This window comes from Argentina silus, assembly GCF_951799395.1.
Source record: "Argentina silus genome assembly, chromosome: 8".
Lineage (NCBI taxonomy): Eukaryota > Metazoa > Chordata > Actinopteri > Argentiniformes > Argentinidae > Argentina > Argentina silus.
Genome location: NC_139662.1, coordinates 1,758,674 through 1,786,609, shown reverse-complemented (window position 1 = coordinate 1,786,609; position 27,936 = coordinate 1,758,674). Strand labels below are relative to the sequence as shown.

At 42.5% G+C, this 27,936-nt stretch overlaps 9 protein-coding genes across 10 annotated transcripts in view; 1 reads left to right on the top strand and 8 right to left on the bottom strand.

Moving 5' to 3' along the window:
* Positions 1-11,573, bottom strand: part of LOC310808416 (uncharacterized protein) — a 211,979-nt gene extending 200,406 nt beyond the window's left edge. The window contains exons 1-2 of one of the 2 annotated variants that reach the window (XM_083675320.1): positions 11,351-11,573; positions 6,976-7,367 (exon numbers count right to left, since the gene is read on the bottom strand). In XM_083675320.1, coding sequence (XP_083531446.1) covers positions 6,976-7,367; positions 11,351-11,543 — 585 coding nt within the window. In that variant the 5' untranslated portion in view covers positions 11,544-11,573. Of the gene's footprint in view, positions 1-5,795; positions 7,368-11,350 lie in introns of those variants that run through there. The other variant, XM_083675319.1, reaches the window with a different exon arrangement.
* LOC310808426 (histone H2A) lies at positions 2,226-2,612 on the top strand (the record flags this gene model as incomplete). The annotated part of the gene is made up of 1 exon (XM_083675331.1): positions 2,226-2,612. One exon carries the CDS (start codon positions 2,226-2,228, stop codon positions 2,610-2,612), a length of 387 nt encoding a protein of 128 aa, XP_083531457.1.
* Positions 11,574-14,164: 2,591 nt separating the features above from the next.
* On the bottom strand, positions 14,165-14,604 carry LOC310808450 (histone H3.2; the record flags this gene model as incomplete). The annotated part of the gene is made up of 1 exon (XM_083675355.1): positions 14,165-14,604. Exon 1 carries the CDS (start codon positions 14,573-14,575, stop codon positions 14,165-14,167), a length of 411 nt encoding a protein of 136 aa, XP_083531481.1. The 5' UTR covers positions 14,576-14,604.
* Positions 14,605-16,438: 1,834 nt separating this feature from the next.
* On the bottom strand, positions 16,439-17,089 carry LOC310808419 (histone H1-like; the record flags this gene model as incomplete). Its single annotated transcript, XM_083675323.1, has 1 exon — positions 16,439-17,089. The coding sequence occupies one exon, from the start codon at positions 17,087-17,089 to the stop codon at positions 16,439-16,441; it is 651 nt and encodes a 216-aa protein (XP_083531449.1).
* A 1,643-nt stretch (positions 17,090-18,732) lies between these two features.
* On the bottom strand, positions 18,733-19,107 carry LOC310808436 (histone H2B-like; the record flags this gene model as incomplete). Its single annotated transcript, XM_083675341.1, has 1 exon — positions 18,733-19,107. The coding sequence occupies one exon, from the start codon at positions 19,105-19,107 to the stop codon at positions 18,733-18,735; it is 375 nt and encodes a 124-aa protein (XP_083531467.1).
* A 1,035-nt stretch (positions 19,108-20,142) lies between these two features.
* LOC310808440 (histone H4) lies at positions 20,143-20,454 on the bottom strand (the record flags this gene model as incomplete). Its single annotated transcript, XM_083675345.1, has 1 exon — positions 20,143-20,454. One exon carries the CDS (start codon positions 20,452-20,454, stop codon positions 20,143-20,145), a length of 312 nt encoding a protein of 103 aa, XP_083531471.1.
* Positions 20,455-24,304: 3,850 nt separating this feature from the next.
* LOC310808446 (histone H3.2) lies at positions 24,305-24,792 on the bottom strand (the record flags this gene model as incomplete). Its single annotated transcript, XM_083675351.1, has 1 exon — positions 24,305-24,792. Exon 1 carries the CDS (start codon positions 24,713-24,715, stop codon positions 24,305-24,307), a length of 411 nt encoding a protein of 136 aa, XP_083531477.1. The 5' UTR covers positions 24,716-24,792.
* Positions 24,793-25,570: 778 nt separating this feature from the next.
* On the bottom strand, positions 25,571-25,957 carry LOC310808431 (histone H2A; the record flags this gene model as incomplete). Its single annotated transcript, XM_083675336.1, has 1 exon — positions 25,571-25,957. One exon carries the CDS (start codon positions 25,955-25,957, stop codon positions 25,571-25,573), a length of 387 nt encoding a protein of 128 aa, XP_083531462.1.
* Positions 25,958-26,751: 794 nt separating this feature from the next.
* LOC310808420 (histone H1-like) lies at positions 26,752-27,487 on the bottom strand (the record flags this gene model as incomplete). Its single annotated transcript, XM_083675324.1, has 1 exon — positions 26,752-27,487. One exon carries the CDS (start codon positions 27,485-27,487, stop codon positions 26,846-26,848), a length of 642 nt encoding a protein of 213 aa, XP_083531450.1. The 3' UTR covers positions 26,752-26,845.
* Between the last annotated feature and the right edge of the window lie 449 nt (positions 27,488-27,936).

The following is a 27,936-nucleotide window of genomic DNA, read 5'->3' as shown; positions in this document are numbered from 1 at the left end:
TGGAGGCAGCGGTGCGTCTGGCTCCTTTAAACTCAACAAGAAGGCCGTCGAGGCGGCCAAGAAGCACGTGAAGAAAGCCGTCGCCCTGAAACCCAAGAAGGCAAAGCCCAAGAAGGCACTAGCAATGAAGCCCGTCGTCACTAAGCAGTCTCACAACAAGGCAAGGAAGCCCGTGACAGCCGTTAAGAAAGCCACCAAGAGCCCCAAGAAGACCGCAGCTGTCAAGAAGACTCCGGCCAAGAGCCCCAAAAAGGCCGCCACGGTAGCCAAAGCAGCCAAGCCCAAAGCAGCTAAACCCAAAGCAGCTGCAGCCATGGCAAAGAAGTCTACCCCCAAGAAGGAGTAGACATTCAAACTGTTCATTTCGACACGTTGTACTACAAATAGGCTCTTTTAAGAGCCAACCACCTTTCCATGAAAAAGTGCATAGCCATCCATGTAGCCAGACAACTTTCTCAAATCAAGTTTATTTGTATGAAGTGCATTTCACACTGAACCACTGATCATACACATGGGAATAATAAGAGCTATACTTAAATTAAGACTGAAGTACCAGCTATGATGGAATTAACAATTAGGCCTGGCTTCTACACAGGCTTCGACACACACAAACATTAATGCTATTGAATGTCTCAGTAGGTCCATCTGTCTGCAAGATAGGGTAAAACCGAAAGGCACTAACTTGACCATGGAAAGAATCAACCAAAAAACAAAGCTAACTGGAATGCTATCTGACAGAGAGTACACAAGTGGCAGAGTACCTGGTTCCTGGCTCCCAAGAGAAGACAGGCTTATGTGCACACTGTCCACAAAATGAGATGGAATAAAGTATTCATTCAGTAAGACGAGTTATAGTTTATAATGTTTGTAGAGCACACACATACACTCACCGGCCGCTTTATTAGGTACACCTTGCTAGTACCGGGTTGGACCGCCTTTTGCCTTCAAAACTGCTTTAATTCTTTGTGGCATAGATTCAACAAGGTGCTGAAAACATTCCTCATAGATTTTGGTCCATATTGACATGAGTTCAGCAGTTTCTGAAATACTCAGACCAGCCTGTCTGGCACCAACAACCATAACACGTTCACAGTCACTTAAATCACCTGTTTTCCCATTCTGATGCTCGGTTTGAACTTCAGCAGATCGTCTTGGCCATGTCTACATGCCTAAATGCATTGAGTTGCTGCCATGTGATTGGCTAATTGGATGTTTCCGTTAACGAGCAGTTGAACAGGTGTACCTAATAAAGTGGCCGGTGAGTGTATATTAGAGACACATATTTCCTTAAGATTACACAGACCCACAACGAATTTGAGAACCTCGATTAAACCTGGAGGAACTCCATATCTGCTAGGCGTAATACAACAATGTACATCACAGCATGAACAACCCTTATTGAACAATTTTTCCTATAGCAAACTATTTACACATTGATACAACACTATACATCGTCAATAATATAACATTTTAAATGCCAAAACGTTTACATTGTTTTACATTTACTATTATTTTGAAACTCTTGTGTGTAATGTTTATTGTAGCATTTTGATTGGTTATTTCATGTTTGTTTTATGCAATTTCACTTGCTTTGGGAATGTAAACGGTTGCTTCCCATGCCAATGAAGCCCATTGAATTGAGAACGGAGAAGAGGAGGCAATGCCAGAGTACACGCATTGGTTTGCATCTCAACATATACAGATTTATTAAAACAGAATGCACGTAAACGTATAGCTAACGTATACGGTACGGTAATGTCAATGAGCCTGATAGGATAGCTCAGAGCGTCGGCTCTTTTCTATCCGTCTCACACATATGTGGCCAGCGGGTGTGGGCGGGGAGGAGACAGGCAGGGGAGACCCTCCTCTGTTTACCTGGTATGGACTCAGGCAGGCAGGCGTGAATCACCAAGGCTTTACATTGCTGTCACTACTCCGAAGTTCAATCCGAGACTAAAAACAAACTTTATTTCATTATTTTTTTCATTACCATAATAAATATACATACCAATATAAGGACATAGGCTATGTGCACGGGGGTAAAAATGAAGGGAAGGGGGGACGTATACTTTAGATATATGTGGGACGAGTTGAATTATCGGTCTCCGCTTGCCAATTGGATGAGGTTAGTCCCGCCGGGTGGCCAATGAACGCCGGTTGGGGCGAGCTATAAGAGCGACACTACATGATCGGTGTTATTTCAGAAACTCATCTGAAGCTGAAGTATGTCTGGAAGAGGCAAAACCGGAGGCAAAGCCAGGGCCAAGGCAAAGACACGTTCTTCCCGCGCTGGACTCCAGTTCCCAGTGGGCCGTGTGCACAGGCTTCTACGTAAGGGCAACTATGCCCAGCGTGTGGGCGCTGGCGCGCCGGTTTATCTGGCCGCCGTACTCGAGTACCTGACTGCTGAGATCCTGGAGTTGGCCGGCAACGCCGCCCGCGACAACAAGAAGACTCGTATCATTCCCCGTCACCTGCAGTTGGCCGTCCGTAACGACGAGGAGCTGAACAAACTGCTGGGCGGTGTGACGATCGCTCAGGGTGGTGTGCTGCCCAATATCCAGGCAGTGCTGCTCCCCAAGAAGACCGAGAAGGCCGTCAAAGCCAAGTAAATTCTATAGATTTACTACTCAACTCCAATGGCTCTTTTAAGAGCCAACTACTTGTGTCTCCAAAAGTGCATCCCTCTTGACTGTACGCTAAGTAGTTTAAGGGTACCTCATGACGTCGCCTACACGAGGCAGAGAAAACGCACCCACAACAATACACGGTTAGACACTTTTCTGCGTTGGCCTCATGATTTGTTTCCAGCCAACGTTCCTCTCGATGTGACTGTTTCAGCTTTTCATTTAAAATAACTTTCAGTCCTACATCCTACGGGGTTTTAAAACACTCCACACCCTTTCTCATGTAGTGAACCTTGTTTTCCCATATGTAATTGAAGTTGGCTTGGTCGATCATTTTTATAAGCAGAGCGGGGACAGCTGTATATCAAGGATAGATTATTATTCACAAACGTACCATTCTTGTCAGTAAAATGAATAACTTTGGTTTTCAAAAATATTCGTGTTTTCAAGATTAGAGTTAACATGGAGTTTTTCAAAATAGCGATTTTTTTTCGTAGCTAAATTCAACAAACGGGGAGGGGGCAAAAAAAAATAAAGCGCGTGAAGGAGGGAGTGGCAGGGGTTTAGGATTTGGAAGTATGGCGGGAAGGATTGGACGAAGCTCGTGTCCAATGACAGCCGGAGAAGGAGGTGACAACGGGCCTATATATATATGCTCCAACTGTAAAATGAGAAAGCTTGTGGTACCTGTCCCTTTAGTGGTTATACCTTGTGTTGTACACCTGCGCACTGTTCACCCCAGTCTCGCTGCTTTTTTGCTGTATCGGAGACGAGATTGGCGGGTAATTTCTATAGCTCCGCTCCTTGTGTAAATAAACATCTCTAAAGTGCCATCGAAATTCTTCACCAGTTCTAGGAAATTATATGTAACGTTTTCTCGGGAAACATTCCCGCTATAAGTGTTCGCTGTGTTGACTTTGTTGACTTTAGTTACGATGTGTTAGCTAACGCGAGCGGTTATATTGTTATTGGTATATGAAGAATGTCAAATGACGTATAGCTCCTGTTTTTTTTACTGTTTGTGCACTTTCGTTTTCATATTAACAGGACTGGAACTGATACAGTTGATTGACCATTGGCCATTTGCCACCTGTGTTTTATTCTATATTGTCAGGTATGTGTTGTATATTTGATATTGTGAAATGCATTGCCTTGCATTTTAGAGTACAACATGGGTTGTGCATTGTGTAATGATTGTGTAATTTCGAAAATGTATAATTATAATATGAAAACAGTATTTATTATAATTGTAATGTGAAAAATGATACCATCACAAAAGCTTGTAAAATGTATACGACCACAAACATGTGAAATTGTAAAAACTATACGGTCTGGTAAATAATGTATTGTAGCGAACGGCGGGGCAGAGCAGTTTGCTTAAGCGGGTATCGAACTCGCAACCTTCCGCTTACAAACCGGCCGCGCTAGCCACAACACCAAGAGAGTTAACTCCCTTGGCGGAGCTGCTAACGGGCCTTACACAGTATTATTGTTATATATTGTGGTCCTTTTTTTCCTGTATTGGAGACGAGATTGTATTGGGGCTGGAGCTGATACATTTGATTAACCACTGTACCACCTGTGTTTCATTCTATATTGCCAGGTGCAAAGAAATTGACACGGTACAACAACCCTGTATTTGGTGTGAAGTCTTGTTGTTGTGGGGACCAAAATCAAAGGGCTACACACAGTTTATCAAAGTTATCCATTAACACGATAGCTGTCTTCCCCCACAAGCATTTCTGTCATCTAGCTATGTAACACAGCTATGTCCGAAGGTCCCATTCTCTGTACAGTAAAAAGTAAACAACAGCCATGTGCGCAGTGCACAGTTTCTCACAGTTCATCCTACAACCATCCTCAAATAATCTGTAATCTGTGTTTTTCAATGCTATGGTGCAGCACCTCCAACTGATGATCAGCATTTAGCTGGACATCGATTAAATTCACTCCACATTATTTACAGGCATTCATCAAATTATTGTGTCATGATGAACTCGATGTCATATTATCAATAGGTACAATTTTAATATAAAATAAAGTATGTGACCCCTGAATGACGGCATTACTACTACCCACACTTTAATGCATTTGGAAAAGGTATTTTTCAATGTCTTTTCATTCAAAAGCATGTTTTTTTGTGTGTAATTTAATCGTTTAGACTAATCAAGTAAATAATCTACAGATTAATCAATAACAAAATAATTGTTAGTTGCAGCCCTAATTGGTTCCACCATTTAGAAATGACAACACTCTGTATACATAGTTCCCCTACTTCAGGGCACTAAAAGTAATGTGACAGTTGGCTTGCCAGTGGTTTCTGGTTAGTCAGGTGTGTTCTGTCACATCATCATTTGTGCAGGCATAAGAGACCTGCAATATCTAGTATTGATTCTAGACTTTGCGGTCGCCTTTGGATGCTGCTATTAATGTCTGTCAACATGAGGACCAAAGAGGTGTCAATGAAAGTCAAGGAAGCCATTATTAGGCTGAAAAAGCAGGAAGAAAGTGATCAGAAACCTAGCCAAAATCTATGAGACGGCTATGAGACTTTCATAGGAAGTAAACAACTGGTGCCCCGCTGGTGGAATGAGCTTCCCACAACGGTCAGGACTGCAGTCACTTCCAATCTTCCGATAGATTGAAAACCCATCTCTTCAAGCTACATCTTAACAGTCCCTCCTAAAGACCGCTTCACCCTCACTATCCCCCCTATACTAACCCTAACCCCGAGACCTCTTCTCCCCTGTTACCCCCCTGTACAAGTTCTCTCCTGCTAATAAAATATATTTTTTTTAAAAAGAAGAAAAACTAGCCTACTGGCATTACGACTGCCAATGGCCCCTGGTGTGAGCATTGATTATTTTGTCTTATGATGACTGTTGAATAGATGATTCACTTACTTAAACAAATGTATTTGTTGTACGTTGCTTTGGATAAAGGTGTCTGCTAAATGTCATAAATGTAAAATGTAAATGTAAACACAGACCCAACGTTTCAATAGCTATGATGCCTGTGTACACTAAATGATGTTAGTTCTAGACAGTATGCATCATGGATTGACTAGAAATACACTTGGATTAACTGGGAAAATGCCTCTTTAATAAGACAACACATTCATTTACATGACATTTATATTCAATATTTGCATTGATGTGCTTTCTCTCCAGTGTGAATTATCAGGTGGACATTTAGGTTTCCTATTAGGGCTGGGCGATATGGCCAAACATTTTTATCACAATATATGTTTTCATATTGTCGAGAACGATAATAATCACAATATACATTGAATAATGATCCATGCAAAGTTTGAAGGATCTGTTGTGCTTAGGACTGAAGCCTAAAGAAACTAGAGGGTTCATTGTGGTTGAAAATATAAAATTATTTATTTTCCGAACAATGATTCTGTTTAATGTCTCAAGGCAATACCGGTCAAGCAAAAATAGGTATGATAGGGAGTAGGCATGTACCAAGAGGCCACTATCTGTATCTGTTAGTCTGTATGCATGAACTAAAAAAAATTGAGAAAATCAATTGTCTTGGTATAATAGCCATATAGCCATGACACTGTTTATTATGACATCTGAGTAACAGTCTACAGTTAATACATATCGGAAACCGATATGTGTGTGTGTGTGTGTGGGAGCGAAGGGGCTTGAGTGAGAGGACCCCTTGTGTTCTCAGAACAAGGACAAAAACCATTAATCATTGATATCAATTTATTGCCCAGCCCTTTCCTGTGTCATTAAAGTACATCCTAGTTGCATTCCAATGGTCTCTCTCCTCTGTGAGTCCTCATATGTGCTGACAAATGTGACGGCCGTAAGAAGCATCTCCCACATTCTTTGCATTGATGTGGTTTCTCTCCAGTGTGAATTTTCTGGTGGGCATTTCGGTTTCCTCCAGTACGAAAGCATTTCCCACAAGTATAGCATTTAAATGGTCTCTCTCCTGTGTGAGTCCTCATATGCACTGACAAATTTGTCTTCCGCAAGAAGCGTTTGCCACATTGTTTGCATTGATGTGGTTTCTTACCTGTGTGAGTTCTCTCATGGACCTTTAACAGACACCGTCTTTGAAAGCATTTGTTGCAAGTAAGACAACTGTATGGTTTTTCTTCTGTGCTTCTATCCTGTGTCAGAGCACCACTATGACTGAGGTGAGACTTCATTGGCACTTTCCCCTCACTGGTTTTCCTGCCTTCAGTATTGATTGAAGAGATGTGTTCTTTATTTGAACATGTTCTCTTTATTTTGAGAGGTTTTATCCCTGATTGTAGTCCTCCACTCTCCACCCCTTCATCACTTTCAATGTTGTCACTCTGTTCTGCAGAGCTGTCTGGATTTACTTCAAAGAGAGTCCAAGAGTCTCTGGTTGGTTCTGATACTCTGTAGTCCTCTCCATCAGGTTCTGTTTTAAACTGTTGTGTAGTGTTGGTTGGTAGAGAGTCCCTCTCTCTGCTTTCCCCAGTTTGGTAAAGGTGAGAGAGCTGGAGTGAGTCCTTCTGTTCATAGACACTACTCACACTTGGAGGAGTGAATATGAACTCTTTGATATCAAACTGCAGCGCTTGAAGCTGCTCTTCCTCCTCACTAGTCATGGATTCCTGTTCCTCCTCTTTAATCTGTGGGGTCTCTGGGTTCTCCTGCCCCAGACTGGAGTTCCACTCCTGCTCATGATGCTGCTGCTGCTCAGGGAGATCCTTCTCTTCAGAGACAGGGAGACTGAACTGCTGAAGGTCTGGGGTGGAAAAAACATTTAAATACAGAACAGTTTAAATTCATATTTCAATCTGTGATTTTATTCAGTTATGTCGTAGAAATGCAAGCACAAAATTCACCACGTATGTTTGGTTTGAAGCATCTGTGCCATGCTTATATTTTCCCCAGAAAATGTATCCATATAAAATGTCAATATGATTAAAAAAATATCGCATTCTCCAACATTCCCTCATCACTTATAACAATTCACAGAGCAACACCAGCACACCTGTCTAATTAATTATATTGTGGCTCAATGATGAATTGTTCTCAGCCACAAAATGTGGACGGGCGGTGCATCAGCAAACATGGCCGGGTAGGTTTTCATTAAAAACGGTGAAATCAAGTTTCATTACTTGCGATCGGAAGATTCTTTCGAAGTAGTATAGAGGACTTCAGGTTCACAATGAAGTATTGCAATCGGGAATAGAATAACTGTAGGACGACTATGTCCCATAAGAGATGATCCCCTCGACAGCCACAATAAGGGAGCCTCTTGGGGAGCCCTGTGAAGGTGTTGGGCCAGTAAAGCATTTTTTCTTCTTTTGAATCTGTTCTCCAAAGGTTTAGATCAAACAATGAATATGAGGTTAAAGTACACATTGTAAGCTTTTATTTGAGGGTATTTGTGTAAATATTGGTTTCACCATTTAAATTGTTAATTTAGGAATACTACCAAGGCCACATAGACCGTTTTCGACAGGACAAGTTGTGTTTTCGCTGCAGTTCCTATTTAAGCACTCATGTTTTACTATTTGGTCTCATATCCTTTGCTGCCTGAAGTCTGGTGATGTTCTTAGGTGATGCTCTGCCAGTCCTTTTTATTAAAACCATCTTCAATTGTTGTTTGTTTTGAGGTCTTTTTGCCTTAAATCTGATCTTCATCAATTTAAATGCCTGTGTCATTGGATTTAAAGCTCGAGATTGACTTGGCCAGCCTGGAACTTCCACTGTTCTAACTAACATTATTCGCCCTGAAAAGCTCTCTAGATGCTATGGGGCAGTTTTGTGTAAAAGGACCCATGAGGATCAAAATCTGAAATTCATCAGAGTATATCAAATTGGGTGTCAAATGAAAGTTACGAGTCTATATCTTTGGGAAATGTGGTCAGAAATAAAATTTTCAACCATCTTACATTATACAAATAGGGATTAGTCAAAGGCTTTGACTTCTGGTCAAACATATGGTAAAGCATAGAAGAAAACAACTTTAAAAGGTGTAGAAAAACATCAATTAATGATCAAGTATAGACCCCGATCAACTAATATCAACATGTTAATTTTATTTTAAGGAAATGGTTTGGCTTCTTACCCACTCTCCAGGTCATTCTGTTACCAAAAACCAACAAAGTTGTAAGATATTTTCAAATGTCTCTGCCTTGTGAGGAGTAAGGATAATGAAAGTTAACAAAAAGGTAGCCCTACCAAATACTTGTAGTGTTTTTACTGATATCGATTTAGTTTATGAATTAATAAGTGATTAAAACTGGGTTTTAATCCAAAAGGGTTCTTCCACAGGGACAGCCAATAAACTGAAATCATAGCACTGCATGAACATCCTCACATCATGCTCCAATAAATGGAGACTTCATTGTTGTTGAGTACAGTGGGGAAAGCTATTCTACTCAGCAACACTTGTAGAATATTTCACCCATCAGAATGTAGGCATATTTTTGAAAGAGAAAGTCCCAAGGTCATTCAGTTACTGTGGAATGGCACTATGGCAATATTGTTGGGGTAACTGTCTTGCTGTATGATGAAGCACCATCCAATGAGTTTGGAGGCATTTGCTTGTACTTGAGTAGACAATATGTTTCTGTACACTATAGAATTAATATTACTGTCAGCAGTTACATCATCAATGAAAATAAGCCATACATTCCAGTGGCAACCATATATACCCAAGCCATAACAATCTCTCCACCATGTTCCACAGATAGAGGTTGTATAATGTGAATCTTGGGCAGTTTTTTTCCTACTAACTTTATTCTTGCCATCACTCTGGTACATGAAGATTAACATCTCATCTGTCCACAATACCTGTAGGCTCTTCTACAGCGCTTTTCCACTAGAGAACAAGTCCCACCTGGTGTTTTGTTTTGGTGTGTTGCGTTTCCATCACTTGGGTGATTCTGAGGACTTCGAGAGAGTAAACTATCGACCTAATCAGAAGCGTGTTTCCTGGCGGTTTCACCCTCAAAACAACATGACCATCTTTTCTTTGAGGCAAGCTACTGGTTTGCACATTGCAACTTTTGTAGTTCTTTACATTTATGTCTATGCTCTCCGTGCAGGATTAAAGCTGTTTTTTTCTAAACAATTCTGACTATAATAATTGACATATATATATATACACACACACACACAGTGCATTCGGAAAGTATCCAGACCCCTTCACAGTTTTTTAGAAATTACAGTAGATTTATTACAATGTTGTAATAATAACCTGATCCAAACAGTGTGTAATTGATTCCTATACAAATCAGAGACCCTGTAAAAACAAATATATTACTTCCAAATTACATGAACTATTATCCTTGCATTAAGATGCACTCAATTCAACTTGAATGATTTGTTGATGACATTTTTGCATTTTAGTGTCATAGCAAAGGGTCTAAATACTTCTGTACATGAGGTATTTCTGTATTTCAATTTCAATAAATTAATACATTTCAAAAACGTGTTTTTGCTTTGTGATTCTGGGGTATTGTGTGTGGAATGTAATTTGTGGAAACAAATTATTGTAATTGAATCCATTTAAATTGAGTCTATAACACAAAAACATTTGGAAAAAGTGAAAGGGTCTGAATACTTTCCGAAGGCTCTGTATGTATGTATGTATGTATGTATGTATGTATGTATGTATATATATATATATATATATATATATATATATATATATATATATATATATATATATATACACACACACACTACATAAGTGACTATAATAATTCCTGATTCCTACAAAATAGGGAAGCATGCATAAACTTTTTTTTATTTTTTTAAATGATGAAACTAATATTTATACAAATACCCTAAAACAAAAGCTGACAATCTGTAGGCCTGTAAGGTTGACTGTGCAAATACTTGTGCAGGTCTGTCCGTCGGCCAACAGTTGTGGTCCAGTAAGCTCCATGTAGCAACATTAAGACTTTCCGTTTAGCTTTTCCCCTTTTAAAACATGAATGGAAAGTGATCACAATATTTTCTCTTATTTTTGCTTATATAAGGACAAATTACCTAACAGAAAGTATAGCAAAATTTTTTTTTTTTTCTTTAAGGTTTTCATATTGGTGCAATATTATTTTTGATCTTTAAGGTTTACATATTGGTGCAATTACATGGAATTGTACACATGCCGATTATATTTGTATTAACTGGACTGTACAGACACATTTTTCAAATATTTCAATGCATCTCTGGAACCATTCTACTCGGCAACACTTGGATCAGATGAGTTTGAGTCTAAAGCAATGTCTTAACAAATGTTTTTGGCTATTTACTCCGGCCATACACCTGAAAGTTCCCTATCTGCACTGTGTAGTACACACACATAATGGAGACATTGTACAGAAAAAATGTAATCATGATTTTTACTACCACTGTAGTCAGCAACACTTCTTTGTATACATATCAAGTGAGTTTCAACCATGAGGGGTGTCACAAAGAATTGTTGGACCTTTACTGTGGCCCAACAGTTACAAGTGCTACCTCTAGATTGCATAGGGAACACATAATGAACTGTACACAAAATATTTTCAAAGGCTAAACATGATTTTTACGACCACTGTACGAGACAACACAATCATGTTTAGGCTTGGCCTGTCCGCTCTGGCTATGCTGTTCTCAGAGGTTCTCCTATTGTTATTACAAATTATGAGCAGGATAGGCGGTTATTTTTTAGGTAATAGGGGTGTCTAGTTAAATAGGGTGTCTAGTTAAATAGCAGTCTCTACAAACCTCCTTTGTGTAACTTTACGTCGGGTTTGAAGACCAAATCCAGCGTCCTCTGAAGTCGTTCGTTCTCCTCCTTCGACCGGCGGATCTCATTCTGATATTCTACTACCGTTTTTTCAACTACTCCGAATATCTCCACTGCTGCCGCTGTTAATCGCTGGGTGAAAAATACTTGCAGTGACGTTAATTCGGACATTGTAGACGTTATATAAACATTTTCATCCAAGAGTCATCAGCAATTCGGGTGTAGAAGTAATAATATACACTTCCTCTTATTTTCCTGAGTTCATAATCGGTTCTCTCTCCATCTGCTGTGCTGGAGTAGTAGTGCACAACTGGAATAGTATTCTGCTAATTTTGTCTGTCATCAAGTAGGATCTCGGTCTTCTCCATATGTAAGATTGGAGCAAATACAAAATCTGGTCTACAACCCAAATATACAGTGTCCTCCATAAGTATTGGAAAGAGGAAGCATTGTCTTCTTTTAGCTCTATATTCCAACATTGGATTTGAAGTAAAACAATTACTATGAGGTTAAAGTAATGATTATCTGCTTTAATGTAATGTAATGTTTTTTTTATTTTTTTTATTTTTTTCAGATTGAGTTCACCATTTAGAAAGTACTTAAAAAAATAAATAAAAAAAACATACCCCACCTATTTCAGGGCTCCAAAGGTATTGGAGAAAAATATATAATATCCAAATAAAGTACTAGTATTTTAACAAAAGTCCTTTCCATGCAATAACTGTCTGAAGTCTGCGATCCATTGACCCCAACAGATGCTGGGTATATTCTCTGGTGATGCTCTGCCAGGCCTGTACTGCTGACATCTCCAGCTGTTGTTTGTTTTGAGGTTTTTTTTTTCATCTACAATCTTATCATCAGGAAATGAAATGTATGTTCAATTGGATTTACATCTGAAGATTGACTTGGCCATTCAAAACCTTTCTGCTTTTTGGCCCTAATAAACTTCCTAGTTGCTACAGCAGTATGTTTGATGTCATTGTCTCACTGTATGATGAACAACATCCAATGAATTTGGAGGCATTTGCTTGTACTCAAGCAGATAAGATGTTTACACTTCAGAATACATGCTGTTGCTGCTGTCAGCAGTAACATCATCAATTAAGACAAGTTAGCCAGTTCTTTTGGCAGCTATACATATGCAAACCCTAGCACCCTCTCCACCAAGTTTCACAGATGAGGTGGTATGCTGTAAATCTTGGGCAGATCCCTTTTTCTCCAAACTTTCCTCTTGCAATCACTCTGGTACATGTCTTATCTGTCTGTTTTCTCACTGTCTAACTGTTTCCCAGACATCTGCAGGCTTGTTAGGTACTTTTTAGCATACTGTAACCTGACCATCCTTTTTGACGATAACTAGTGGTTTGTACCTTGCAGTGAAGCCTCTGTAGTTCGGTAGCTCTGTAGTTAATTATGGTAATCAGTCATCGGTCATCCACTGTAGAAGCCTTCCTGGGCCTACCAGTCTGTTTGCAATTGCTGAGCTCACCAGTGCTTTCTTTCTTTTTTAATGATGTTACAAACCGTTGATTTTGGTAGGTCTAAGGTTTTGACTTTGTTTCTGATCAATTTTTCAGACATTTCAGCCTCATAATGGCTTCCTTGACGTCTCTTTGGTCCTGTAGGATTTTTCTGAGTCTCGATGGTGCGAAGATAATAAGGACGACAAACACTTGAACAGTTCAAGATCGATTTAAAAGGCCGGCTGGGACAAGTAGTAGATAGCATACAAGCTACAAAGACTTGACAACCTCCATGAGATTATAATACAGGTGTTATAGGTTTGGGGAAAGGTATCACCTCTACGTCAGTCTATAGGATTTGTATTTCATAATATACACTCACCGGCCACTTTATTAGGTACATCTGTAAAACTGCTCGTGAAAACAAATATCTAATGGTGGGATATTTTCTTGGCACACTTTGGGCCCCTTAGTACCAACTGAGCATTGTTTAAACGCCACAGCCTACCTGAGTATTGTTGCTGACCATGTCCATCCCTTTATGACCACAGTGTACCCATCTTCTGATGGCTACTTCCAGCAGGATAACGCGCCATGTCACAAAGTTCACATCATCTCAAACTGGTTTCTTGAACATGACAATGTTGGCCACTGTACTCCAATGGCCTCCACAGTCACCAGATCTCAATCCAATAGAGCACCTTTGGATGTAGTGGAACGGGAGATTCGCATCATGTGCAGCCGACAAATCTGCAGCAACTGCGTGATGCTATCATGTCAATATGGACCAAAATCTCTGAGGAATGTTTCCAGCACCTTGTTGAATCTGTCACAAAGAATTAAGGCAGTTCTGAAGGTAAAAGGGGGTCCAACCCAGTACTAGCAAGGTTTACCTAATAAAGTGGCCGGTGAGCGTATATGTTATTGTCTGGTTGATAATGATTCATTTGAAATCTGTCATGAATGTGCAACGGTGTGATTGCAGTTTTTATGTTACTGTTTGTTTCTGTGTTAAACAGTTTGCATTCCACGTAAATTGGTGGATGTCTCCTGGCTCGCACAGTATGCGGGTCTTTGCGACGTAGAGATACTCAGTTCCTCCTGAGTCACATTAGCTTTATATACATCAACGACCACTGCAGATTTGATTTACGGCCATACCACACGCCCGATCTCGGAAGCTAAGCAGGGTCATGTGACCTGTAATGAAGATTCACAGACCACACGGGTGGTAAAATGGAAACACGCCTCTGAGGGAAATATTGAGGTGGCTCTTAAAAGAGCCTTTGGGGATTTCCTTAAAGCATAGCCTGATAATGACTGGTCATCTTAGGCGCGCTCTCCACGGATGCGACGGGCCAGCTGGATGTCTTTGGGCATGATGGTCACTCTCTTGGCGTGGATGGCGCACAGGTTGGTGTCCTCGAACAAACCGACCAGGTAAGCCTCGCTAGCCTCTTGCAGGGCCATTACAGCTGAGCTCTGGAAACGCAAGTCGGTCTTGAAATCTTGGGCGATTTCTCTCACCAGGCGCTGGAAGGGCAGCTTGCGGATCAGTAGCTCGGTAGATTTCTGATAACGACGGATCTCCCTCAGAGCCACGGTGCCGGGCCTGTAACGATGAGGCTTCTTCACGCCGCCGGTCGCCGGGGCGCTTTTACGGGCAGCCTTAGTGGCGAGCTGCTTCCTGGGGGCTTTACCACCAGTTGACTTGCGAGCTGTTTGCTTGGTTCTGGCCATGACGCTAGTTTTCTTCTTTTACAGTCTGAGTATAGATAATCTCTGCAAATTACAACGTTAAATTTATAAAGCCGGCGCCGTCGTGCCCGGATTGGGTGGCGACTATCGACAAGCTCATTGGCCCGCTGTCACCTCCTTCTCCGACTGCCATTGGACACGAGCGCCGTCAAACACCTGCCCGCCAAAATTCAAACCCTAAACCCCTGCCGCTACCTCCCTGGCGCAATTCCTTTGTTTGCCCCCTCCCCCGGGTTTGTTCATTTTAGCTGCTGAAATGTTGGCCAAGAATGATGACTATTAAAACAAACTCTATGTTATGGGGAAATCCATCATTACAAGTCAAGTGGCAGATGATACCACTCTTTTTCATAAGGACAGAGAATAGATCCCCAGCTATAGCTTTCAATGTAGTTAATCTCTTCTCAGAAGCATCAGGTTTGAGGCTGAATGTGGGTTTATGGCCATACAAGACCCTCTATTAATTTCATTTCACAATATCCTTTGTAATGGGTACAGTTACATTGTGTTTATTTTTCACCACATCTAATCTTGAAAACAATTATGTTTGATAGCCAAAGCTATTCTTAACAGCTGGCTCCAAAGAGATATATTTTTGGAAGAATTTTCCTGACAAAAGTTTGTCAATGATAATCTATCCTTTATCTATAGCTCTTTCATTAGCTGTCCCTGCTCTGCTTATAAAAATGATCAACCAAACCAACTAGTTATATATCGAACAAGGTTCACTGCATAAGGACGGTGTTGTGTTAAAACCCTAAGGATGGAGAACTAGATTGTTAGTTTGAATGGTATGCTGAAACACAGTCGCACACATTATTAGGGGAATATTGGTCGGCACATGGGGCCGAAGCAGAAGTGTCTAACCGTGTGTATTATTGTGCGTGCGTTTTCTCTGCCTCATGTGGGCGCATGATATGACCGTGAAATGAAAGGTTGCAGACGACCATGAGGCCCCAGCCGCAGCCGGCGTTCATTGGCCACCCGGCGTGTGTAACCTCATCCAATCGGCAAGCATAGACGCGCCTGCCCATCAGACCAACAATTCAAACTCTTCCCCCATACAGCTAAAGTAAGATGTTAAGTGCATTAGGTTTGAACTACATCTATATTTGTTGAGATGAAACCCCTTCTTTCAACCTAAAACTCCATGGCCGTGGCTTATTTTCTGTGAAGAACATGTAAAAGAACACATTTTCATTGAGAACACTTGCTAAGACTTGCTAACCCCCCCCCCCCACACACACACACACACACACACACATGGATGTCCCTGATCCGATGGGGAATGAAAGGATGACAATGGGTGGAAAGTGTAGCTGAAACAGACAGGTCATGGTAAATATGAAACTTCACAAAGTCACACTATGTTCATCTATAATTTGCTTTCACACATCTACATGCATGCACACACTTGCACACATGTATGTTTGTCTTTCGCTCAATCAGATTTGCAGCGCAGTTCAACGATTGAACACACAACCCTCACTATAGACAATATTGGCAACATTGACCTCATTCCTGGTCCATGAAGATTCTCAAACTATTTATTTTCTTTAAAAAAAATCACCTCCCTTCTCTGGATATCGCTGGGTGTGTGAGTATAAGCCAAACCTAATTGTTAATTCCTTCATTGCTCATAATTCAATTGTAAGTATAATTGCTACTATTACCGTGTGTATGAACAGTGTTTGAGACCGGTGTGAAATTCAATTCATACAAATAAGCTTAATTTGAGAAAGTTGTCTGGCTACATGGATGGCTATGCGCTTTTTATGGAACGGTAGGTGGCTCTTAAAAGAGCCTTTTTTGTGGTACAACGTGTAAAAAGAACACGTTGAATGTCTACTTCTTCTTGGGGGCAGCTTTCTTTGTCTTGACAGCCTTGGGCTTGGCTGCTTTAGGCTTGGCTGCTTTGGGCTTAGCTGCCTTGGGCTTGGCTGCTTTGGGCTTGGCTGCTTTGGTGGCCTTTTTGGGGCTCTTGGCCGGAGTCTTCTTGACAGCTGCGGCCTTCTTGGTCTTCTTGGGGCTCTTGGTGGCTTTCTTAACGGCTGTCGCGGGCTTCCTTGCCTTCTTGGGAGACTTCTTAGTGGCGGCGGGCTTCTTTGCCACTGCCTTCTTGGGCTTCTTAGGGGTCGCCTTCTTAGGTTTCAGGGCGACGGCTTTCTTCGCGGGCTTCTTGGCCGCCTCGACGGCCTTCTTGTTGAGCTTGAAGGAGCCGGAGGCACCGGTGCCCTTGGTCTGGACCAGGGTGCCCTTGGTGACGAGGCTCTTGACGGCGATCTTGACGCGGGAGTTGTTCTTCTCCACGTCGTAGCCACCGCTCGCCAGCGACTTCTTGAGCGCGGCCAGGGACACGCCGCTCCTCTCCTTGGAATCGGACACGGCCTTGACGATAAGATCGCTGACGCTGGGGCCAGCTTTCCTGGGCCTGGCTGCTGCCTTCTTCTTGGGTGCCTTGACCGGCGCGGTTGCGGTTGGTGCGACTTCTGCCATGTCTGCGTAATAAGCCTCGTTGGGTCCGTTATACACACTCTTAGGGCTACACACGCTGAGTGAGTCAGTTTCGCTGCTCTGTGCTAATGAAGCTCAACCCAGAGTAAGGGCAGGCCTTAAACGCGACATGAGAACCGTGCAGACTCAACCTACCCAGCTCGGCTCCTCTCAGCTGCCGAAATGCTTTGGCACCTGTGTTTTCTCCTCGCCAATAACGGGCAAAAACTCACTGGTGGAGCCGAGTTGAGGTCCAAATGCCAATGGGCCAGCGAGCAGACTTGTCTACGTTTAGAACAAAGTCATGTGGCCCGTGGAGGCTGGGTGTATTTTGTTGTGACTCGCTCAAAACCCCATCGTTCGACCGTCGGAGAACAGGTGGGCATCGCTGTTTCCTGTGCAATGCGTCTCCTAAAATGGCTAAAACTGCATGCGATTGCGACCAGCACTCGTTGTCCAGCTAGCCAAGTTGTCTGGTGAGGGAATAAAAAGGTTCAGGGTTACCCGATGTGGTGCGGGGTGTATTTTCAAGGACCTATTTTGGGGACGCAAAACACAGTCGCCGGGACGCGGCTGGGAGCTTGTCCCTACGTGGCTAAAGTCTAAAGTGGTTTCCCCTCACCTTCATCTTCGACGGGACAGATCTACTGTGAGGAAGCTTTCACAATCAATTGCCATATATTACCAACATTGTAATCGCTCCTCCTGACATACGATAAACCTTTGATTGGTGCCCTGTGACTTGTCGTCCCTTTTGAAGATAGACATCAAAATGCATGCATTTGCATTCATGCTTACTATGGAATCACTGACGATGAAGACGACGACAATCCCAACAACCTAAGGATAATTATTATTACTAGAATAGACTGTCAGTAGACTTACTGTTGCATCTTTCTCTCGCTAATAAATACTTTATTTAGGTAACATTCTTCTAAAGCAGGTTACAACGCGCTTCACATAAAATAGATCAAATAGGGAAATGAGAAAATAACTGGGAAATCGGAATAAAACTCGTTAAAAGAGGACCAAGTGTTCAAACATGCAGAAATTAATAAACAAATAGGTAGTCAAGTTAAATGGAAACACAGGTCAAATAAAGCATTCAAACTGGACCGCTTCAAGTCACTGCACATCTGTCGCACAGATTTGGCCAGGCTAATGATATAAAGCCATTGTATCGATAGACCAGTGTACTGTTGGTCATGTATTGGCAGTGGTGGTAGGCTAATATATTGATAATACTAGATTACCCGTATGTGCATGTTGTTTGAGACCGTTTAACTCATTATGTATGCATTAAAAAAAATCCCTCTTTGTCCCTAGAAATTGGCCATGTGTGTACATCGGTGTAGTCATTCGTTTTCACTGTATTCGTAGAGGGAGCCGTTTATTAGAGACAACTACTGACTCCATGGAATGACACAAAAGGGGAGAATAAACAAAGGCGCGCTAAATATCCGGCACGTTCATGACAAAGTAACGACTAGAATCACTGAACATTGTAACACAGCGCTATTAAAAACATTGGAGTCGATGTTATACTGCGTCAATGCAACACGATGTCGATGTGGAATTGCTCTCTCATTGACAGCGTGGGTGGCTCTTAAAAGAGCCTTTGGGTTAACAGAACGGGCGAAAACTGTTTACTTGGAACTGGTGTACTTGGTCACTGCCTTGGTGCCCTCGGACACGGCGTGCTTGGCCAGCTCACCGGGGAGCAGCAGACGCACGGCGGTCTGGATCTCCCTGGAGGTGATGGTAGAACGCTTGTTGTAGTGAGCCAGGCGAGAGGACTCGCCGGCGATGCGCTCGAAGATGTCGTTGACGAAGGAATTCATGATTACCATGGCCTTGGAGGAGATGCCGGTGTCGGGGTGGACCTGCTTCAAGACTTTGTACACGTAGATGGCGTAGCTCTCTTTTCTGGACTTTCTGCGCTTCTTGCCGCCTTTACCGGCGGTCTTGGTGACGGCTTTCTTGGAGCCCTTCTTGGGCGCGGATTTTGCAGGCTCAGGCATGATGCTACCTTGTTGCTTTACAGAAACAAATGAGGGAAGTGCATGCTCACCCGCTAAATGAAGGGGAGCTATGCAAATGATGTGTCTCTAGACACGGGGCGGGTGACTTACAATGTCCCAACTTCGTTCTCGTGTTCAAAACAGACGCTTACGGACAAAGACAATAGCCCCTCCCCCCAATACGTCCTTCGTTTCCTATTGCGAGATTTCTCACTCGTCGAAAAAAGTCCATCACACTCCAATAAGGGGTACGACAGAACATGTCCTTTTGCTAAGGGTATTTAGCAAGAACATGCATTGCCTGCTACAATTAGAACTTTGTTACCTTGTTTCGAAAAGCGTTATATAAATACAGTTATTATTATTCTTTTTAAAATGTGTTCCCTATTTTAACAGTCAGCTAAGGTGATTGTTACAATTCCTATGAAGACAAAATAATTATTTTGTAGATTTTTTTTCAGCAGGGTAAACAGGAAATATATTGATTAGGAAACAGCGGTTTAATGTTGCCATATTATAGGGATAATGTATTTTAGTAATGATGGAACGAATATGTCCCATGTCACATGCCCATGAAATATGAGAACGATATCCACAGCTCTCTCTTCGTGCATATTGCTAAAGAACATGTGTTTATTTACACAGCCATCCTATGCATTCATTTCGCGGTCATTTTACATGTCGTTATCGAGTTGACAGTAATTGCTTCTGTTTTTTTAAGAAAACCGTCCAAACCTTATCTACACCAACCCGGACGTTCATCTGAGCAGGGTAGACATAAGCGCCAATAATGCTTAACAAACGCATAAATTAACGTGCAGCAAATTATGTTTCGGTCGGCTCGATTTAGAACTGCTACGTCCACGGGTCGAGTATTACAATACGAAACACCATTTTTATGTGGGCCCTGACCGCCTGGCCAAAACTAGATGTTTTTAAGTGTGAGAAAGATGGAATTAACCCTGTTGTGTCGAGATGGGCGGCTCTTAAAAGAACCTTTGGATTTCAAATCGGGATATTGAGGTTTGCAATAGCTTAACCGCCAAAGCCGTACAGGGTGCGTCCCTGGCGCTTCAGAGCGTAAACAACGTCCATGGCGGTGACGGTCTTCCTCTTGGCATGCTCGGTGTAGGTGACGGCGTCACGGATCACATTCTCCAGGAACACCTTCAACACACCACGGGTCTCTTCGTAGATCAGACCAGAGATACGCTTAACACCACCACGGCGAGCCAGGCGGCGAATAGCGGGCTTGGTGATTCCCTGGATGTTGTCGCGGAGAACTTTGCGATGACGCTTCGCGCCTCCTTTTCCGAGTCCTTTACCTCCCTTACCTCTTCCTGACATTTTTATTGGTTTAGTACGAGTACAGAATGAGTTTCATCTGTTTTTATCAGGCGAATTTATTTCCGTTATGAGGACGTGACTGAGACCACCCTTTAGAGGAAGCGCGCGCTATCGACTGCCAATTGTGTGCTGGTAGCCAGAGGGAGGAGCTTCCCACACTGCTGTATCGCGAGAGCTGGGTAACAGGGAAAGGGCGGGAGAAAATGAGACCAGGGATCGCCACAACACTTTTAAACAGAAAACAGAGCTTTCAGGGGGTCTCTAGACAACCGGGGAAAACCTCATCAAGACAAAGACAAACTAACAATATCAATGGCACTGACCTGTATAAATAAAGGTAGAAATAAGTGAAGCGACACCTGTCTCAATAACATCAACTCAATAACCTTGGGTGAACAAGTGAGCCAATGTTTTAGAATAGCTAGGACTACACAAGTATGTGCTTTAACCAAAGGGGGAAATCCTGAAAAGACCCTTCTTCAAAAGGCATTTGATTTAATCTCACGTGAAAACCCCTGGTATGTCATGAGATCGTATGGATTCCCAAATGGGTTCATTGATATGGTCAAATTATTATATGTCAAGTGGACTGTGCAAGTTAATGTTAATGGTGTGTTAAAGGATCCTTTGAAATTGAACGAGGCGCAGCTCTTAATGTGTTATCTATTAACCCTCTGCTAAAACGAATAAAGGAAGATCAATACATTAAGGGGATTCATACCAGTAATGGACAGATGGTGGTAACTCTCGCTTCCGCTGACGATGTAAAAGTCATAATAAGAAAACAACTCGAATTAGACGCATTGACGAGTTACTTGATATGATATGAAGAGGTTGCTTGAGCTAAACTAGACCCTAATAAAACAATGCGTGTAGATTGGTTCCAATGTTAATCGAAAAGTCATTCATGTTGAACTGAAGGATGAAATCAAAGTACTTGGTGTTTGGATCTCTTAACTTTGACTGCAGCGAAAATAATTGGACAATAAATTAAAAAAAAAACAAAGCCAAATGGAGTAATAAGCAGTCTTCGTATCATACCAGTATACGTATTATTAAAACGTTTATATTATCTAAACTTGGCAACAGTAACCATCTGGTTAATATCCGTGGGTAGACTCACAGTGCCATCGATGGTGAGGTGGGTTTGTTTTGTGAAGATGAGAGTGTGCCCCACGAGGAGCTGTAATGATGAGGAAACCATTGAGCATTTTCTAATTAACTGTTATAGATCAAAATAAGTGTGAGAGAAAATGTCGAGCATTGGCCTCAATATTGATATTAATTTAAAATCAGTCATATATGGGTTGTTCTCTGAAAATATGACGTCTGAAGTAACACAGTTGAACTGGTTGATAATATGCATTGCTGTTGTGGAAAACTCAATGCATAATGACTATACATAAAAAATACATTTGACTGTCTTCAAAGAAATTCGGACTGAATTCAGAAAAAATAGGACTTTGGACATAAATACTGGACGATCTGTCCCATGGCAGGTTATGGACATACACTCACCGGCCACTTTATTAGGTACACCTTGCTACTCCCGGGTTGGACCACCTTTTGCCTTCAGAACTGCCTTAATTCTTTGTGGCATAGATTCAACAAGGTGCTGGAAACAATCCTCACAGATTTTGGTCCATATTGACATGCTAGCATCACGCAGTTGCTGCAGATTTGTTGGCTGCACATCAATGATGCGAATCTTCCCTTGACCACATCCTAAAGGTGCTCTATTGGATTGAGATCTGGTGACTGTGGAGGCCATTGGAGTACAGTGAACTCATTGTCATGTTCAAGAAACCAGTTTGAGATTATGTGAGCTTTGTGACATGCGCGTTATCCTGCTGGAAGTAGCCATCAGAAGATGGGTACACTGTGCTCATAAAGGGACGGACATGGTCAGCAACAATACTCAGGTTGTCTGTGGCGTTTAAACGATGCTCAATTGGTACTAAGGGGCCCAAAGTGTGCCAAGAAAATATCCCCTACAGTATTAGATATTTGCGTTAATGAGCAGTTGAACAGGTGTGCCTAATAAAGTGGCCAGCGAGTGTACAACTGTGGCTACATGCATGGACTGTCGGTCTCTCGTTTTCATTGGGCTCGTACAGTTTTTAGAGTTTTGCTTTTGATTCAGGGACATTATTGTTGCATTCTCGCTGTTGCTGTGTTGTATTGGTTGTTTATTTTGCTGTTTTTTGCGTTGCAGAGAGAAAACACAAGGGATTTGGCATCAGAAATGGGAGGTATGCTAAGTATCTGTATTATGATTAATTTGATTTCATATTTGAGTGTGAAATATACATTTTTAATGCAATTTAATAAAAAATAATTGTAAATTTTAGGAAAACAAAACACATTAAATTAAAAAGATCTAGAGACTATGCAAACAACTATCAACATTTCAGGACTTGAAAATGATGGTACAAGCTGATCTTATTAAAAAAAAATACACTTGAAGAACAGCCAGGACTGCGCAGCACTGTAGCGAAATGTTGATGATAGCTGGCAGGCTATGTAGCTAGGCAGCTATTGCTACTATAATTAAGCTATGTAACGTAGCTATGTCCAGAGGTCTCATACTCTGTAAAGTAAACAGTAAACAATTGCCATGTGCGCAGTGCACAGTTCAAAATTCATCCTCCACGCTACCTCAAGTAATCTGTAATCTGCGTTTTTCAACGCTATCCGAAATGCTGAAAATAAATAAATAAAATAAATGAGTTAGCAGTGGTCGTTGCTGCATTTAAAGCTAATGATACTCAGGAGGACGATATGAAGAACTCGACGTCGCAAAGACCCGCATACTGTGCAAGCCAGTGTTTAACACACAGAAACAAACAACAACATCAAAACTGCAATCACACCATTGCACATTTATGACACAATTAAAATGAATCAGTGTCAACCAGACAATAACATAGATACAACAATAATAATAATAATAATAATAATAATAATAATAATAAAAGGTGATTATAGAAAAGACAAGCTGCAAATTATATCTATAGAACACAGAGGACCAAGTCCCATACATACAGTTACTGAGCTCAGAAGTCCTCGGCATTCTCAGTTCAGTTAAAATGTATTTAAATACAGTATGAATTAGTATTATTTAAATACATGCATGGAGTTGTTCACAATTTCAACACAACAACAATACATATTATCAACCAGTACAGCTGTTTTATTTCAGACTTCATATTTTCAGAGTGTTTCTCATCCTTTCTGACAGACTCTTGATGAGTTTTATCGTTGTATTTTATTACACCTCCATGGTCATGCTGGTTGTTTGTATTATATATATTATTGCTAGATGAAACGCACCAATCTATTTTTAAGTGCCTATATTTACTATCATAATCAACAAAAATAAATGTAAAATATGGTACTGATGACCTCGCTCTCTTATTTTTGCTTCAGTTTCAAATGCTCGTCCATAACAGTTGTACTTTCTTACATTTAGATTGTGCACAGCGAACAAGTACCATATTACTGGGTTTGTGTATTACCGCACTTCAGACGTTCTGGGATCCAGCTCGGTGTGATCATTTACTCGGGTGAATACATGACCTTTTATTATTTATTCGTTGTATCGCTATTAGGCCATTACAACGAATTTCCCCACATCATGGCCTTTGAACAGGCCTAGTTATTTCGGTTACTGGGTAGATAAGGTCAGCCTCTGTAGGCTTCATTAATGTCAATAGTGACCCATAATGAAGATTCATAGATCACACGGGCGGTAAATGGAAACACGCCTCTTGAGGGAAATATTGAGGTGGCTCTTAAAAGAGCCTTTGGGGATTTTCTTTAGTGCATAGCCTGATAATAACTGGTCATCTTAGGCGCGCTCTCCACGGATGCGACGGGCCAGCTGGATGTCTTTGGGCATAATGGTCACTCTCTTGGCGTGGATGGCGCACAGGTTGGTGTCCTCGAACAGACCGACCAGGTATGCCTCGCTAGCCTCCTGCAGGGCCATCACAGCTGAGCTCTGGAAACGCAGGTCGGTCTTGAAATCTTGGGCGATTTCTCTCACCAGGCGCTGAAAAGGCAGCTTGCGGATCAGCAGCTCAGTGGATTTCTGGTAACGACGGATTTCCCTCAGAGCCACGGTGCCGGGCCTGTAACGATGAGGCTTCTTCACGCCGCCGGTAGCCGGGGCGCTTTTACGGGCAGCCTTAGTGGCGAGCTGCTTCCTGGGAGCTTTGCCACCAGTGGACTTGCGAGCGGTTTGCTTGGTTCTGGCCATGACACTAAATTCCTTCTTCTACAGTCTGAGTACAGATATCTCTGCAAAAATACAACGTGAAGTTTATAAAGCCGGCGCCGTCGTGCCCCGATTGGGCGGCGACTATCGACAAGCTAATTGGCCCGTTGTCAACTCCTTCTCCGGCTGCCATTGGACACGAGCTCTGTCAAAACCATTCCCGCCTAAATTCAAAACCTAGACCCCTACCGCGCTTCCTTTGTTTGCCCCTCCCCCTGGTTTGTTCATTTTAGCTGCTGAATTGTTGGCCATTTTCGATCAAGAATGATGAGAATTTTAAAACAAACTCGGTGTTATGGGGAAATAAATCATTACAAGTCAACTGGCAGATGATACCACTCTTTTTCATAAGGACAGAGAATGTAGTTAATCTCTTCTCAAATGCATCAGGTTTGAGGCTGAATATGAATAAATGTGGGCTTATGGCCATACAAGACAATCTATTAATTTCCTTACACAATATCCTTTGTAATGGGTAGTTTCATTGTGTTTATACATACAAGAACAATGTTCACTGCATAAGGACGTGTGATGTGTTAAAAGGATGGAGGACTTAGATTGTTAGTTTCAATGGTATGCTGAAACACTGTTGCAAACATCAAGAGGGGAATATTAGTTGGCCGAAGCATAAGTGTCTAACCGTGTATTGCTGTAGGTGCGTTTTGTGCCTCATGGAGGCGCATGACATGACCGTGAAATTAAAAGTTGTAGGTTATTATGAGGTACCGAAAGGTAATAATAGCTTAGTTTTATAGGGATGGACACATTGCACTTTTGTGGAGACATGTGGTTGGCTCTTAAAAGAGCCTTTGGTGTCGAATAGTTAAGTTGTGGAATTTATTTGGCTTTGACGGCCTTCTCGGTCTTCTTGGGGAGCAGTACTGCCTGGATATTGGGCAGCACACCACCCTGAGCGATCGTCACACCGCCCAGCAGTTTGTTCAGCTCCTCGTCGTTACGGACGGCCAACTGAAGGTGACGGGGAATAATACGAGTCTTCTTGTTGTCTCGGGCGGCGTTGCCGGCCAACTCCAAGATCTCAGCAGTCAAGTACTCGAGCACGGCGGCCAAATAAACCGGCGCGCCAGCGCCCACACGTTGGGCATAGTTACCCTTACGTAGAAGCCTGTGCACACGGCCCACTGGGAACTGGAGTCCAGCGCGGGAGGAACGGGTCTTTGCCTTGGCCCTGGCCTTGCCTCCGGTTTTACCTCTTCCAGACATATTTCAGCTTCAAAAAAGTTTCTGAAATAACAACAATGACGTAGACGTGTCGTTCTTATAGCTCGCCCCACCCTGCGCTCATTGGCCATCCGGCGGAGGTAACCTCATCCAATCAGCAATCAGAGACACGTCCGCCCATTGGAGTGACTATTCAAAATCGTCCCCTATATATCTAAAGTAAGTTGTTACGTGTTAATTACAACAAGACCCATTTTAAATGTTTATTAAAATAAAAATGATACAAAGTTATTTTATCAACCTGAAACTCGATGGCCTTTGCTTATTTTCTGTGAAAAACATGTAAAAGAACACATTTTCATTGAGCATTATGCACCACCCCATCACATATATGTTCCTGATCATTACATTCGCGTCAATTTGACCCGAGAGTAATGAAAAGTTGGCAAATGTAGCTGAAAACAGACAGGTCATAGTAAATATGATATTACCTTCATCTCGAATTTGCCCTCACACCTGTACATGAATGCACACATGTATTCCTCTCAATCAGATTTGGCGCGCATTTCATAGCTTGAACACACAACCCTCTATAGCCAATACTGCCGTAACTCCTGGTCCATAAGGATTCCCTCACTGTATTTATTTTCTTTTTAAAACCACCTCCGAATTTCTCTGTGGATTTCACTGGGTGTGGGTAGAAGCCAGACCTAATTATTAATTCCGTCATTGCTTCAATCTTAATTGTAACTGTTACTATTCCCGTGTGTATCATCAGTGGTTAAGACCGGTGAGAAAAGCACTGCATAAACTGGATTTGAGAAAGTTGTTTGGCTACATGGATGGCTATGCGCTTTTTATGGAAAGGTAGGTGGCTCTTAAAAGAGCCTTTTATGTGGTACAACGTGTCAAAATAACACTTTTGAATGTCTACTTCTTCTTGGGGGCAGCTTTCTTTGCCTTGACAGCCTTGGGTTTGGCTGCTTTGGGCTTAGCTGCCTTGGGCTTGGCTGCTTTGGGCTTCGCTGCCTTGGCGGCCTTTTTGGGGCTCTTGGCCGGAGTTTTCTTGACAAGTGCGGCTTTCTTGGTCTTCTTGGGGCTCTTGGTGGCTTTCTTAACGGCTGTCGCGGGCTTCCTTGCCTTCTTGGGAGACTTCTTAGTGGCGGCGGGCTTCTTTGCCACTGCCTTCTTGGGCTTCTTGGGGGTCGCCTTCTTGGGTTTAAGGGCGACGGCTTTTTTCGCGGGCTTCTTGGCCGCCTCGACGGCTGTCTTGTTGAGCTTGAAGGAGCCGGAAGCACCGGTGCCCTTAGTCTGGACCAGGGTGCCCTTGGTGACGAGGTTCTTGACGGCGATCTTGACGCGGGAGTTGTTCTTCTCCACGTCGTAGCCATCGGCCACCAGCGACTTCTTGAGCGCGGCCAGGGACACGCCGCTCCTCTCCTTGGATGCGGACACGGCCTTGACGATGAGATCGCCGACGCTGGGGCCGGCTTTATTGGGCCTGGCTGCTGCCTTCTTCTTGGGTGCCTTGACCGGCGTGGCGGCGGCGGGGGCTGGTGCGACTTCTGCCATGTGTACGTAATAAGTGTGTTTAGGTCCGATATACACTCTCATAAGCTAAACACGCTGATTGAGTCTGCGACGCTGCTCTGTGCTAATAAAGCTCAACCCGGAGTAGGGGGCTGGCCTTAAGCGCGACATGAGAACCGTGCAGACTCAACCCTCCCTGTTTGGCTCTTCTCAGCTGCCGAAATGCTCTGGCACCTGTGTTTTTTGCCTCGCTATTAACGGAACAAAAGTCACCAGTGGAACCGAGTTGAGGTCCAAATGCGAATGTGCCAGCGAGCAGACTTGACTCCGTTCAGAATAAAGTCATGTGGACCGTGAAGGCCTCGTGTATTTTGTTGTGACTCGCTCAAAACCCCACCGTTCGACCGTCAGAGAGAGCGGTGCGCACCCGTTTTCCTGTGCAATGCGTCTCCTAAAGTGGCTAAAATTGCATGGGATTGCGACCAGCACTC